General features: G+C 48.3%; 1 protein-coding gene across 1 annotated transcript in view; it reads left to right on the top strand.

Moving 5' to 3' along the window:
- Positions 1-10,679, top strand: part of LOC130871660 (small G protein signaling modulator 1-like) — an 89,297-nt gene extending 78,618 nt beyond the window's left edge. Inside the window, exons 27-29 of the mRNA XM_057765206.1 lie at positions 905-1,001; positions 3,811-3,978; positions 8,867-10,679. Coding sequence (XP_057621189.1) covers positions 905-1,001; positions 3,811-3,978; positions 8,867-8,955 — 354 coding nt within the window. The 3' untranslated portion in view covers positions 8,956-10,679. The remainder of the gene's footprint in view (positions 1-904; positions 1,002-3,810; positions 3,979-8,866) is intronic.
- Positions 10,680-12,584: the final 1,905 nt, after the last annotated feature.

The following is a 12,584-nucleotide window of genomic DNA, read 5'->3' as shown; positions in this document are numbered from 1 at the left end:
TGGCTGCTCCAGTTTGCACCTCCAGCAGTGAGTGAGCTCCTCTCCACCCTGTCCAGCATTTGTTGTTGGTTGTTCTGCCGATCTTGGCCATTCTGACTGGGTGTGATGTGAAATCTCAAAGTTTTTGTTGGTATGCATTTCCCTAGCTGCCAATCAGACTCTACAAGAGGCAGGCCCGACGGCAGTTTCAGGCAGAACCCTGCAGGGGAATCTACGCAGATGGAGCTCTGAATGCCCTCCAGCCCAAGGTGGCTCTTGCTGCTGCTTTGGTGGGAGTCAAAAAAAGCTACTAAATGTTTTGGATACAAAAGGTTGAAGAAACAGGATGGATCAGGGTTGATTGCTGCCAAACCCAGAGACTATAGTTTGATTGGTTGAATTCACAAAGTACAAGGAGAGAATTGACACGTTGTTCTCTGATCTACACACACACACACAAGAGAGAGAGAGACAGAGACAGAGACAGAGACAGAGACAGAGACAGAGAGAGAGAGAGAGTATGCTCGCTAGAGATGTGGCTCAGCACAAGAAAAAGGACCAGAGTTCAGATCCCCACACCCTTGTAAAAACCAAGCATGGTGGTATGCCTTTGTAAGCCCAGTGCTGGGGAGGCGGGGGCAGAGTTGTAGCATTCTGCATTCCCACCAGCCATGCGTGAGGGTTCTGTTCACTCTGAATTCTTGCCGACATTTGCTACTGTCTGTCACTTTGGGTGTGAGCTTGTCTCGTTGCTCTAACTTGCTTCCCCTGATTTGAGGCCTGGCTATTGTAAGTCCTCTTTGGAGAGGTCTACACCCTTGTGCTCACTGGGAGCCGCCTGGAGTGCAGGGTGAGCGCACAGCCAGAGGATTCCGCTGTGCCCAGCTCTTTCCAGGGGGCTGACCGCCTGCCCTCCTTCCATCAGATCCTAGACTCAGAGCTCTTCGAGTTGATGCATCAGAATGGAGACTACACTCACTTCTACTTCTGCTACCGCTGGTTCCTGCTGGATTTCAAACGAGGTACAGACTGCCGCCTGGGGACTTGTCCCCAGAATTTCTGGGGTGGTAATGATGGGGAAGTGGAGGCTGAAGAGGACACGGGAGTGAGGGGCACGGGGGCAAAGGTGACAGAGGAGGACACGGGAGTGAGGGGCACGGGGGCAAAGGTGACAGAGGAGGACACGGGAGTGAAGGGCACGGGGGCAAAGGTGACAGAGGAGGACACGGGAGTGAAGGGCACTGAGGCAAAGGTGGCAGAAGAGAGAACATTTACTCAGACCTGTCCTTATCGCAAAATGACTATACAATAGGAATCATAAAATCCCTATTTCAGTGCCTTGGGAGACAGCTCAGCCAATAAAGTGTCTGTACAAGCATGAGGTCCTGAGTTTGGATCCCAGCACCCACATAAAAACCTAGGTGTGGGGCCTAGCGAGGTGGTAAAGGTGCTTTCCACCAAGATGGAGGACTTGAGTTTGATCATTGGAACCCATTTGGTTAAAAGAGAGAACCTATTCCCACAAGCTTCCTCTGGCCTCCACACATGTGCACCATGACTTTAATTAATAATCCAATTATTATTAATTTTATTTTTAATTATTTATAATTATTTTTTTCTTTTTTTTTTTATTGAAAAAAAAATTTTCCGCCTCCTCCCTGCCTCCCATTTCCCTTCCCCTCCTCCCGCCCCTCTCCCCCTCCCCCCACTCCTCTTCTCCTCCCTCTCCAGTCCCAGGAGCAGTCAGGGTTCCCTGCCCTGTGGAAAGTCCAAGGTCCTCCCCCCTCCATCCAGATCTAGGAAGTTGAACATCCAAACTGTCTAGGCTCCCACAAAGCCAGAATCTGAAGTAGGATCAAAACCCCGTGCCATTGTCCTTGGCCTCTCGTCAGCTCTCATTGTCCGCCATGTTCAGAGAGTCCGGTTTTATCCCATGCTTTTTCAGTCACAGTCCAGCTGGCCTTGGTGAGCTCCCAATAGATCAGCCCCACTGTCTCAGTGGGTGTGTGCACCCCTCGTGGTCCTGACTTCGTTGTACATGTTCTCCCTCCTTCTGCTCCTCATTAGGACCTTGGGAGCTCAGTCCGGTGCTCCAGTGTGGGTCTCTGTCCCTATCTCCATCCATCGCTAGATGAAGGTTCTATGGTGATATGCAAGATATTCATCAGTATGGCTATAGGATAGGTTCATTTCAGGTTCCCTATCCTCAGGTGCCCAAGTTTATAATTATTAAACAAATTAATTATCACTAATTTAGTTAATACTTTAAGAAGTTTAGAAGGCCAAGTGCAACCATGTATGTTACATGTCTGTGAGTCAGTGATGGGAAGGCAGATGCAAGCTGGCCACCAGCCCAGCCAAACTGGTGAGCTCTGGGCTCTGTGAGGCCACCCAACCCAGCTAAATCAATGAACTCTGGGTTTCCTGAGGGGGAAGTTGATAGAGGACATTGGCATCAATATCGGGCCTCCATGGGCATGCACACACGTGTACATGAACACATACACGCCAAGATTTCTGTTTCACGGATGAGGAAACTTATGAGTAATAGGGGAGCCAGGGCCCAAACTTGGTTCCACCATCTCTGGGGCGAGTCCCTCCCATCTGCCTTCCTGCTTAGCCGAGATCAAGAGCTCTTCAGTTGATGGGACATCAAGCGTGTTTCCTGGTGGACTTAGCAGGAGTGTCACCTTGGGATGCGGGATGCGCGCTGTCGTGCAAACCTCTATCGTGCAAACCTGCAGTGAGATGAGGAGCACTTGATTTGCGTGGTGGTGTCAGCCATCTGCCCCACGCTGTGCAGTATCACTGACCGGCTCATCTCTGGTCCTTTACTGTGAGCAGCAGGCCCCAGGCAAGGTTGAGGTGTGGAGAGCCTGGAACTGGACAGCACCAGCCCACAGCCCTTGGCTGGGTAGTGAGGGCTTGAGACCCAGTGCCAGCCTTTTAGATTTGGTAGCCTTGCTCTCAAGGCAGAGGTTCTCAACGTGTGGGTTGCAACCCTTTTGGGATCTACTGACCCTTTCACAGGGGTGGCCTAAAACCATCTGAAAACACAGATTTCCAATGGTTTTAGGAACTGAAGAAGCAATCTCAGTCTTGGCGCTGATGTTGGCTTTTTGCACATACTGTTGAAAAATTTAGCAATGTAGTTCACTGCTGTTCTAATAAGACTGTTACCCATGCTACACCATGCTTCAAGATAAAATTTCATTTATTTGTAGTTAGAAATAAATATTTCATAATATATAATTGCATATTGTTTTTTGTGATTAATCTCTATGCTTTAATTATGTTCAATTTGTAACAGTGAAAACACATCCTGCCTATCAGGTATTTATGTTACAATTGATAACAGTAACAGAATTGCAGTTGTGAAGTCACAATGAAAATAATTTTATGGATGGGGTCACCACAACATGAGGAGCTGTGTTAGAGGGTCGCAGCATCAGGAAGGTTGAGAACCACCATCTTCAGGGCTCTTCCATCCCCTTGTTAGGCTGAGGCAGCAACCAGCTTGCCTCTCACTGAGCGCCACCTGTGAATGCTGCTGAAGAGAGAGGAAGGGCGGTAGTAGAGGGCAGGCAGGGACAGGCCCATGCCAATCAAACCCGCACATGCTCAGATTCTTCACAGGGGCTCCTTAGACGGCAGGGTCTGGGTCTCCTGCCCTCTAGCCCGAGTTCTGCCTGCTGCTGCAGGGTGTGAGCACAGGGCTGCTCTGGGACTGTCACCTAGAGAAGCTGGGTGCTTGCAGGGAGGACTAGGGAGGGCTCACCTTGCACTCTGTTCTGGAGCAGCGCCTATGCGCGTGTGTGTTGTGTCCCGCAGAGCTGGTCTATGATGACGTCTTCTCCGTGTGGGAGACTATTTGGGCCGCTAAGCACGTGTCCTCTGCCCACTATGTCCTGTTCATCGCGCTGGCACTGGTAGAGGTCTACCGAGATATCATCCTGGAGAACAACATGGACTTCACAGACATCATCAAGTTCTTCAATGGTACCAAGGGGCGGGGCTGGGGGGCGGGGCTCCAGGTGCCAGCAGCTTGACAGGCCCCAGTCATTCCCCTGCCTCCACCCTTCTGCTTGCACAGCAAGTTCCCTTACCCACTGAGTGTCTCCTCAGTCCTCTGTTCACCCGCTGGGATCTCAGCATGCTCCAGGTGGTTTTCTCCAGGCTGAGGCTTGGAAGCAGCACCTGGCTCCACCACTGGCCAGCTGTGCCCCGTGACAGGGTCCTGCCCTCCCTCTGAACATCTCCTTCATCTGTGAAATATCAGGGTCTGCCCCACAGAGTTCGTGGGTGGGGAAGGTGGGAGTGGCAAGGAGTAGGTGCTTAGAGTCTGGTCCCAGCAGGTCACTGGGTGTGGCCTTGTCTAAATGACGTCATGTTCTGGACCTCAGTTCTTCAGGGAAAGAAAATGCTGCAAACATCTCCTCCCTCAAGGGAAGTCCAGAGAGTTAATGATGAGACATGAAAAGGTCCTCACAGGTACCGTGAGGGCCCAATGAGCAAGGCAATTACTAGAATTATTGCCACCTAAACAATAATTAAATGCTGAAAACAATGATAGAGCTGGTTTGCAGCTCCATCATAGAGCACTGACAAACACCAGGTCCTGGGCCCCATCCCTCACTTCTCACCCCAAAGCTTAAAGAAGGTTCTAGAAAAGGAGAAAGCCACCTCGGGAACATGACTAAGTTTCTCTCAAGCCAGTTTTCCCTTTTGGAATGATTTTGGCTTTGAGCCGTGTAGTAGAATTTTATGTTTAGGACTGTTTGGTTTACTGGGAATTACAAAGATGGTGCCCAGCGGTGGAGTCATTTCCTAGTTCCCTTCACTTCCGGTGCTGCTTTATGTGTTTCTGGGATGTTTGACACCAAAACTAAGAAATTACCATTGGCAAACTTCATGAGTTTCACCTACACCAGAAACCAGCCAGGAAACCAAAAGAGATTCGGTGCTGTCACCGAACAAACAAACAAACAAAAGCCGTCTCCGGGCTGGGGTGTGACTCGGTTGACTGAGTGCCTGCACAGGTGTGTGAGGTCTAGTCCACTACACCCAGATGAACCAGGTGTGGCTGTCTACGCCTGCGATTCTCACCCTGGAAGTAAAGGCAAGACCATCAGAAGTGCCATAATTCCTTATCTGCCGTCAGCGTAGAAGGCTTCGGTTTCCATTTCCTCGCTGCTGTGAGTAGAGCAGCAATGACCATGGCTGAGCAAGTGTCTGTGGAGTGCGATGTGAGTCCTTGGGGCATGTGCCGAGGACTGATATAACGGGATCCTGGAGTAGATTTATTTCCAGTTTTTTTGAGAACTCTTTACACTGGGCCAGTTTGCATTCTCACCAGCCCTCTGTCTGATGTGGGGTTGGTGAAGATCTTTTCCCATTCTGTAGACTGTCATTTTGTCTTGTTGACCGTGTCCTTTGCTTTACAGAAGCATCTCAGTTTTAGGAGGTCCCATTTATTAATTGTTTGTCTCAGTGTCTGTGCTGCTGGGGTTATTATTTAGGAAGTGGTTCCCTGTGCCAATGTGTTCAAGTGTACTTCCCACTTTCTCTTCTATAAGGTTCAGTGTGGCTGGCTTTATGTTGAGGTCTTATGTTGAGATCCATTTGGACTTGAGTTTTGTGCATGGTGATAGATATGGGTTTATTTTCATTCTTCTACATGTTGATATCCAGTTATGCCAGCACCACTTGTTAAATATGTTTTCTTTTTTTCCATTTGGTGTTTTTTGCTTCTCTGTCAAAAATCAGGTGTTCGAAGGTGTGTGTATTAGTATCTGGGTCTTCTATTAGGTTCTATTGGTCCTCCTGTCTGTTCTTATGCCAATACCAGGCTGTTTTCAGTACTGTAGCTCTGTAATAAAGTTTGAAGTCAGGGATTGTGATACCTCCAGAAGTTCTTTTATTGTACAGGATTGTTTTGGCTATCCTGGGTTTTTTGCTTTTCCATATGAAGTTGAGTACTGTTCTTTTGATGACTGTGAAAAATTTTGCTGGGATTTTGGTGGGCATTGCATTGAATCTGTAGATTGCTTTTGGTAAGATTGACATTTTTACTGTGTTAATTCTGCCTACTCAAGAGCATGGGCGATCTTTCCACTTTCTGGTGTCTTCTTCAATTTCTTTCTTCAAAGATTTAAAGTTCTTGTCATATAAGTCTTCCACTTGTTTGGTTAGAATTACTCCAAGCTATTTTATGCTATTTGTGCCTATTGTGAAGTGTGTTGTTTCTCTGATTTCTTTCCCAGCCCTTTTATCTTCCGTGTACAGGGAGGCTACTGATTTTTTTTTTTTTGAGTTAATCTTGTATCCTGCTACATTACTGAAAGTGTTTATGAGTTGTAGAAGTTCCTTGGTAGAATTTTTGGGATCACTTATGTAAACTATCATATCATCAGCAAACAGTGAGAGTTTGACTTTTTCTTTTCTGATTTATATCCCCTTGATCTCCTTTTGCTGTCTTATTGCTCTAGCTAGGACCTCAAGAACTATATTGAATAGATATGGAGAGAGTGGACAACCTTGTCTTGTTCCTGATTTCAGTGGGATCGCTGGAAGTTTCTCTCCATTTAATTTGAAGCTGGCTGTTGGCTTGGTGTATATTGCCTTTATTATGTTTAGGTATGTTTCTTGTATCCCTGCTCTCTCCAAGATTTTTAGCAGAAAGGGATGTTGTATTTTGTCGAAAGCTTTTTCAGCATCTAATGAAATGATCATGTGGTTTTTATTTTTTAGTTTGTTTATATGGTGGATTATGTTGACAGATTTTTGTATGTTGAACCATCCCTACATCTCTGGGATGAAGCCAACTTGATCATGGTGGATGATGGTTCTGATGTCTTCTTGGATTTGATTTACCAGTATTTTATTTAGTATTTTTGCATCAATGTTCATGAGTGAGATTGGTCTGTAATTCTCTTTCTTAGTAATGTCTTTCTGTGGTTTGGGTATCAGGGTAATTGTAACCTCATAAAAAGAGTTTGGCATTGTTCCTTCTGTTTCTATTGTGTGGAATAATTTGAGGAGTATTGGTACTAGTTCTTCTTTGAAAGTCTTGTAGAATTCTGAGCTGAAACCATCTAATCCTGGGCTTTTTTTGGTTGGGAGACTTTTGATGACTGTTTCTATTTCTTCAGCAGTTATAGGTCTGTTTAATTTGCTTATCTGGTCTTGATTTAATTTTGGTAAGAGATATTTATCCGGAAAGTTGTCCATTTCCTTTAAGTTTTCCAATTTTGTGGAGTACAGGTTTTCGAAATATGACCTGATGATTCTCTGTATTTCCTCTGTGTCTGTTGCTATGTCTCCCTTTTCATTTCTGATTTTGTTAATTTGGATATTTTCTCTCTGCCTTTTGGTTAGTTTGGATAAAGGTTTGTCTATTTTGTTGATTTTCTTGAAGAACCAACTCTTTGTCTCATTTATTCTTTGTATTGTTTTCTTTGTTTCTGTTTTGTTGATTTCAGCTCTCAATTTGATTATTTCCTGCCATCTAGTTCTCTTGGGTGAGTTTGCTTCTTTTTGTTCTAAAGTTTCCAAATGTTCTGTTAATTCACTAGTGTGGGATTTTTCCAGCTTCTTTATGTAGGCATTTAGTGTTATGAACTTGCCTCTTAACACTGCTTTCATTGTGTCCCATAAATTTGGGTATGTAGTGTGGTCATTTTCATTGAATTTTAGGAAGTCTTTAATTTCTCCCTGGCTCAGGCCTAGTTCCTGGGAGGTCCTAGACTCATGCCCAGACCCACAGGAGTCCTGGCTTAGGTCTACTCCCTTGAAGGTCCCAGATTCAAGTCCGGACTCTCAGTGGTCTCTGGCTCTGGCTCACTCGCTTGGTGGTTACTCCCCTGTGCCCGATCGCTGACTCTGGATCAGGTCTCTGGCTCAATCCTGGTCTGCCAGTGTCCCGGGCCTGATTGGCTCCTGGCTTCTGTTCCCCTGGAGCTTGTTTCCTCAGGCCCACTCTGTCCTAGGTAGCTGGTTCAGTCCCACTCCTGTGGAATTTGTTGCCCAAGGTGGAGTTCCTTGCTTCAGGCCTCAGCCCTTACATCTTAAATTAACCCATTTCTATTCATCTGTGTATCACCATGAGGCTGTGACCTACCGATAACATTCCGGCGCCTTTCTCCTTTCTTAGCTACACGGCATCTCCTCGAATCTGCCTACTCTCTTTCCATATCTCTGTTCAAATTTTCCACCTGGTTTTACTCTGCTAAGCCATTGTCCCAAACAGCTTTATTCATTAGCCAATAAAAGCACCACATGTACAGAAGGGCCTCCCACATGAGGTAGGTTGGAAGATCTCATCCGCTCAGGCCCCTGCATCCACATGGTGGCTGACAACCATCTATAAGATCTGGTGCCCTCTTCTGGTGTGCAGGCACACATGCAGACAGAATACTGTATATGTAATAAATAAATAAATCTTAAAAAAAAAATCTGCCAAAGCTTTATACTACCTTTTATCTTTAAGAAAAATATCTTGCTGTATATCCCAGGCTGGCCTCTAACTCTCAATCCTTCTGCCTCAGTGTCCCCAGTGTTGGAATTAAAGGTGTGTACTGCTATGCCTGGCCTGACACAGACTTGTAAAATATTCAGACATTCTGCCTGCAGGGAAGGGTGGAAGAACCAGCCTTCTCCCAGCACACTCTGAGCCAGCATCACTTCTTTCTGTTTCCATGGTAATGCCATGCAGTGACTTCCTGTTACACTCCTCAGTTTACGGATGGGGAAGCTAAGATCTGGCGGTGCATAGCTCCTGTCAGAGTCACTCTGAGGCGGGAACACCCAGGACTCCACACCAGGAGCTCGAGGAATCTCCCCCGGGGCTGACACACAAGGCTGCTCATGAGCATATTTTCTCTTTCAAAAATGGCCGAGCGGCACAATGCCAAGCAGATCCTGCAGCTGGCCCGGGACCTGGTGCACAAAGTGCAGATCCTGATCGAGAACAAGTGAGGGCTACAGCAGCCAGGTTTCCCTGCTGCTGTCTACACCTTCCCTCCTGCAGCCCAGCAGGAGGTCCTGGTGTCTGTGGACTAGTGTGGACTGCTGTGTGAGAGCCATACCCTTGACCTTGGCCACTGGACGGTGGCGCAGAGGAGCCCAGCTCAGCCTTACATTTTCCTGTTTGACCAAAGATTGCCCGAGACTGGGATTTCCCCCTCTTGGGAGCTGGGGTTGTAAGTAGAGGTGGCCTCTGGGCCTGTTGTCCCTGTTCCTTCCTCTGTACCTGGCAGTGTTCCAGAACATTTATGCCAGGCCGGCTTAAAGCAAGGTCTCCCTTAGGCATTGCTCATATTCAAATCCCAGATGTCTGAGCATCATCCTGGCTTCAAACCACCAGATGTTACCCGTACCATCGCCCAAGGTGACCCAAAAGTCCCTGCACAGCAGATGTGCCCCACTAGAGAACCACTGGCTTGGTACAGGGGCTACCGGCATAGCCGTGTCTGTTCTCCTTGTGCTGAGTCACCTGAGGTCTGTTGCATGGCCCAGTCAGAAGCACACAGCTTCCCACAGTCCTGCTGGAGTCAGGTCTCACTTGCTGTGTTTTCTGATTTTGCTCTGCCTGCTGCCAGGAGACTTTTAAGAGGGCATCCTGCGAGTGCCCTGGGGATGCAGGAACTGTAGGAGGGAAGTGGGAGCTCCTGATGAGAGCCTGGCCCTTACTCCCCTCCCTAGGGGAGACCTCCCAGCCTTCAGCTGTGGACCTGGGCTCAGAAGCCTGCAGACTGTGTTTGTGGAAACCCTGCTCAGGTAAATTAGCTCTTCTCTGAGTACTTAGTCCACTCAGAACAGAGGAGGGACGAGCCAGGGTTTGGCCCCGGGACAGGATTGATCTGTGCTCCATGATGGTGGGCTGGGGACAGGGGTCTGAGAATGGTCCTTCTCCACCGTCGTGCCAAGAGCTGCCAAGCCAGACACTGACCCGGGATGAACTGGTGTGCCTGCTCACTATCCCCCAGTAAAGCAGTCTGGGTGCAGCAGAAATCAAAAGTCACAGCAGAAGCTCATCCCCGGACCTGCAGCCTCTGGGGCAATCAAGGAATGTCAAGTAGGAGTTTGGAGAGAAGAGAGAGAGAGGAGACAGGAATGGTTTGAAATATCTCCAGGGGCCTTCAGCCTGGCCCTACTCTGCAGCCTTGTGATGTTCTCCTTCTGTCACACCCCCTGAGTCAAACCTCTGCCCTCCACTCTGTGGGCAGGGTGGACAGAAAGGGCCCTTACTGCATCTCCATGGACAGCCCAGGGCAGCAGGAAGGGAGGCGACCTGATGACCATGGTCACCTCCCAGCCAGATCCCTCAGCTTTCTAAGATGGGAGAAAGGGCCAGCAGATAAAGGTTTATTTTGCCACAGGGCGGCTGCCACAAAGGGTGGTGTTGTTTTAGCACAGCCAGGTCCAAACCCCCTGACCCTTATTTATTTTTGTAACTGACCAGTGTGGAGTGTAGCACAGGATCTCCCACCGCCCCTTGTGCCTCCAGCCTGTGTGCTTGTGGATCTGAGTGCCTCCTATTTATTCCACTTACCAGCTGATGTCTGTGTGTCGTGTTTTCTCCTGTCCTGGAGTTGGGTGTTGGGGAGTGTCCCCCTGCCCCGGGAGTTCTCTTTTTAGTGTTGCCCAAGTGTCTTGTGTTTACTAAGAGGTGGTTCTATTCAGAGTAAATGTAGCTGAGTGGAAACCTAAGTGTGGGTCTAGTTATTTTGTTGCTTCTTTGTTTTTTTTGCTTTTGTTTTGACGAGGTCTTGGCTGGCCTGGAGCTTGCTTTATAGACCAGAATGACCTTGAAAGAGATTCCTCTGCCTTTGCCTCTCAAGTGCTAGGATTAAAAGGGGGGGGGAGACAAGGTTTCATGTAGCCCAGGCTAGCCTTGACCTTTCAATCCAGCAGAAGCTAACTGAGGCTAGGTTTGAACTTCTGATCCTCCTAAGTGCTGTGATTATAGGTACTCACTATCTCCTCTGCAAGAGGACCTCTTTAAAAAAAAAAGATTTGTTTATTATCTATACAACATTCTGCCTCCATGTATGCCCACACGCCAGAGGAGGACGCAAGATCTCAGTACAGATGGGTTGTGAGCCACCATATGATTGCTGGGAATTGAACTCAGGGTCTCTGGAAGAGCAGCCAGTGCTCTTAACCACTGAGCCATCTCTCTAGCTCCTCATCTTTTTGACTTAGAGCAGAGTCTGAGAGGCCCTCACTTTCTCATGCCAGGAATGGTGGGAACAGTCACCTTCCCTCCCTCTTCTCTCCCAGGGGAGGTCCCAGTAGAAAGAGGGATGACTAAGGCAGGGCAGTGGGAGGGGGTGCTGTTCATTGACCCTCTTTCTCTCTAGATGGATGTTCCTGAGGAATTCTGGCCTTTATCTAATTACCAGAAAGCCACCTAAGCCTATCTCTGGGTATTTGGGCTGCCGTTTGGAGTTTGGGGAATTGGTGTTTCCTTTGGACCTGATTGATGGTACCCAAGGGACAGCACTCCAGGCTGACCTCTGGCCTCACACACACACACACACACACACAGAGAGAGAGAGAGAGAGAGAGAGAGAGAGAGAGAGAGAGAGAGAGAGAGAGCTCTCACCAGAGTACGGGTGAGAAGCGTTGCGAATACACTAGCTAGCATCCAAAGAGATGGAAATAGGCATGACTTTCTCACGATGCCATCTGGACTGGGGTTCTCTGTCCTTGTCTACCCTTTGAAGATTTCGGATCCCAGCTCTCCTGCTGTCGGACGGAACTATCCTCCAAGCGATCGGCCACCATCTTCATCAGTTCAGCTGTGTCCCAGCAGGGCCTGTGGACTACTGACCTGAAAGCTAAGGCTCACGCAGCCATGAAAGCCGCCACGAGCATCTTCACCCTGGCTGGGCGGCTCATAGGAAGGGTCGTGGGCTCTTTCCCGGCATGTCTAGCCATTCCTCCCCACCAGTTGTACCCAATTCTGCTCTAATTGTACATGGCCTGAGGGTCTCAGGGAGATAGAGCGTAGTGTGTGTATGCTGGCAAGGCTAGAGGAAGGGGTCTCCATCTATGCATCCCCAAAGAAGCCATCATTCATGCTGGGGACAGACCTTCTGGGGTGGCTGGTTTAATGTCACCCACACTCCTTCCTGCAGCCCTCACTTGTGCTCTGTATGTAAGCCTAAGAAACTCATTGGTGTTCAAACTTCAGTTGCCGTTGGTGTGGACAGTTACATGTTTAGTGCTTCTAGGCACCCAAGGTGGAAATTCCCATGACAGGTGCTTTGGCTGTGTGTCCCTGAGTAAGAGTTAACTTCTCTGAGACTTAGTTTTCATACATATGCAACGGGAAAAGTAGAGGTTCCCTTGGTTCTGGACTCCCATCTGAGGGGGTGCCATCCCTTTATGCTGCTGAGAAGTCCTGGCTGGGAACCCACCACCCGAGTTCCTGTTGAAAGCTGGGGCTCAGCTGGCCCTCTCACTCTTGTGCAGCCAGGAACCCAGCCTGCGGGACGGTGCTGCACATTCAAGTGCATTGTCCCGGCTCAGCCAACCCAGTTAGGAAAGCCTCTTGCTGGTGTGCATGGAGCCTACTTTCTGAGGCGATGATTCCTGGT

Source organism: Chionomys nivalis, chromosome 3 (genome assembly GCF_950005125.1).
Source record: "Chionomys nivalis chromosome 3, mChiNiv1.1, whole genome shotgun sequence".
Taxonomy (NCBI): Eukaryota; Metazoa; Chordata; class Mammalia; order Rodentia; family Cricetidae; genus Chionomys; species Chionomys nivalis.
Note: the sequence above shows the minus strand (reverse complement) of the source record. Positions and strands in the feature narration are given on the sequence as shown.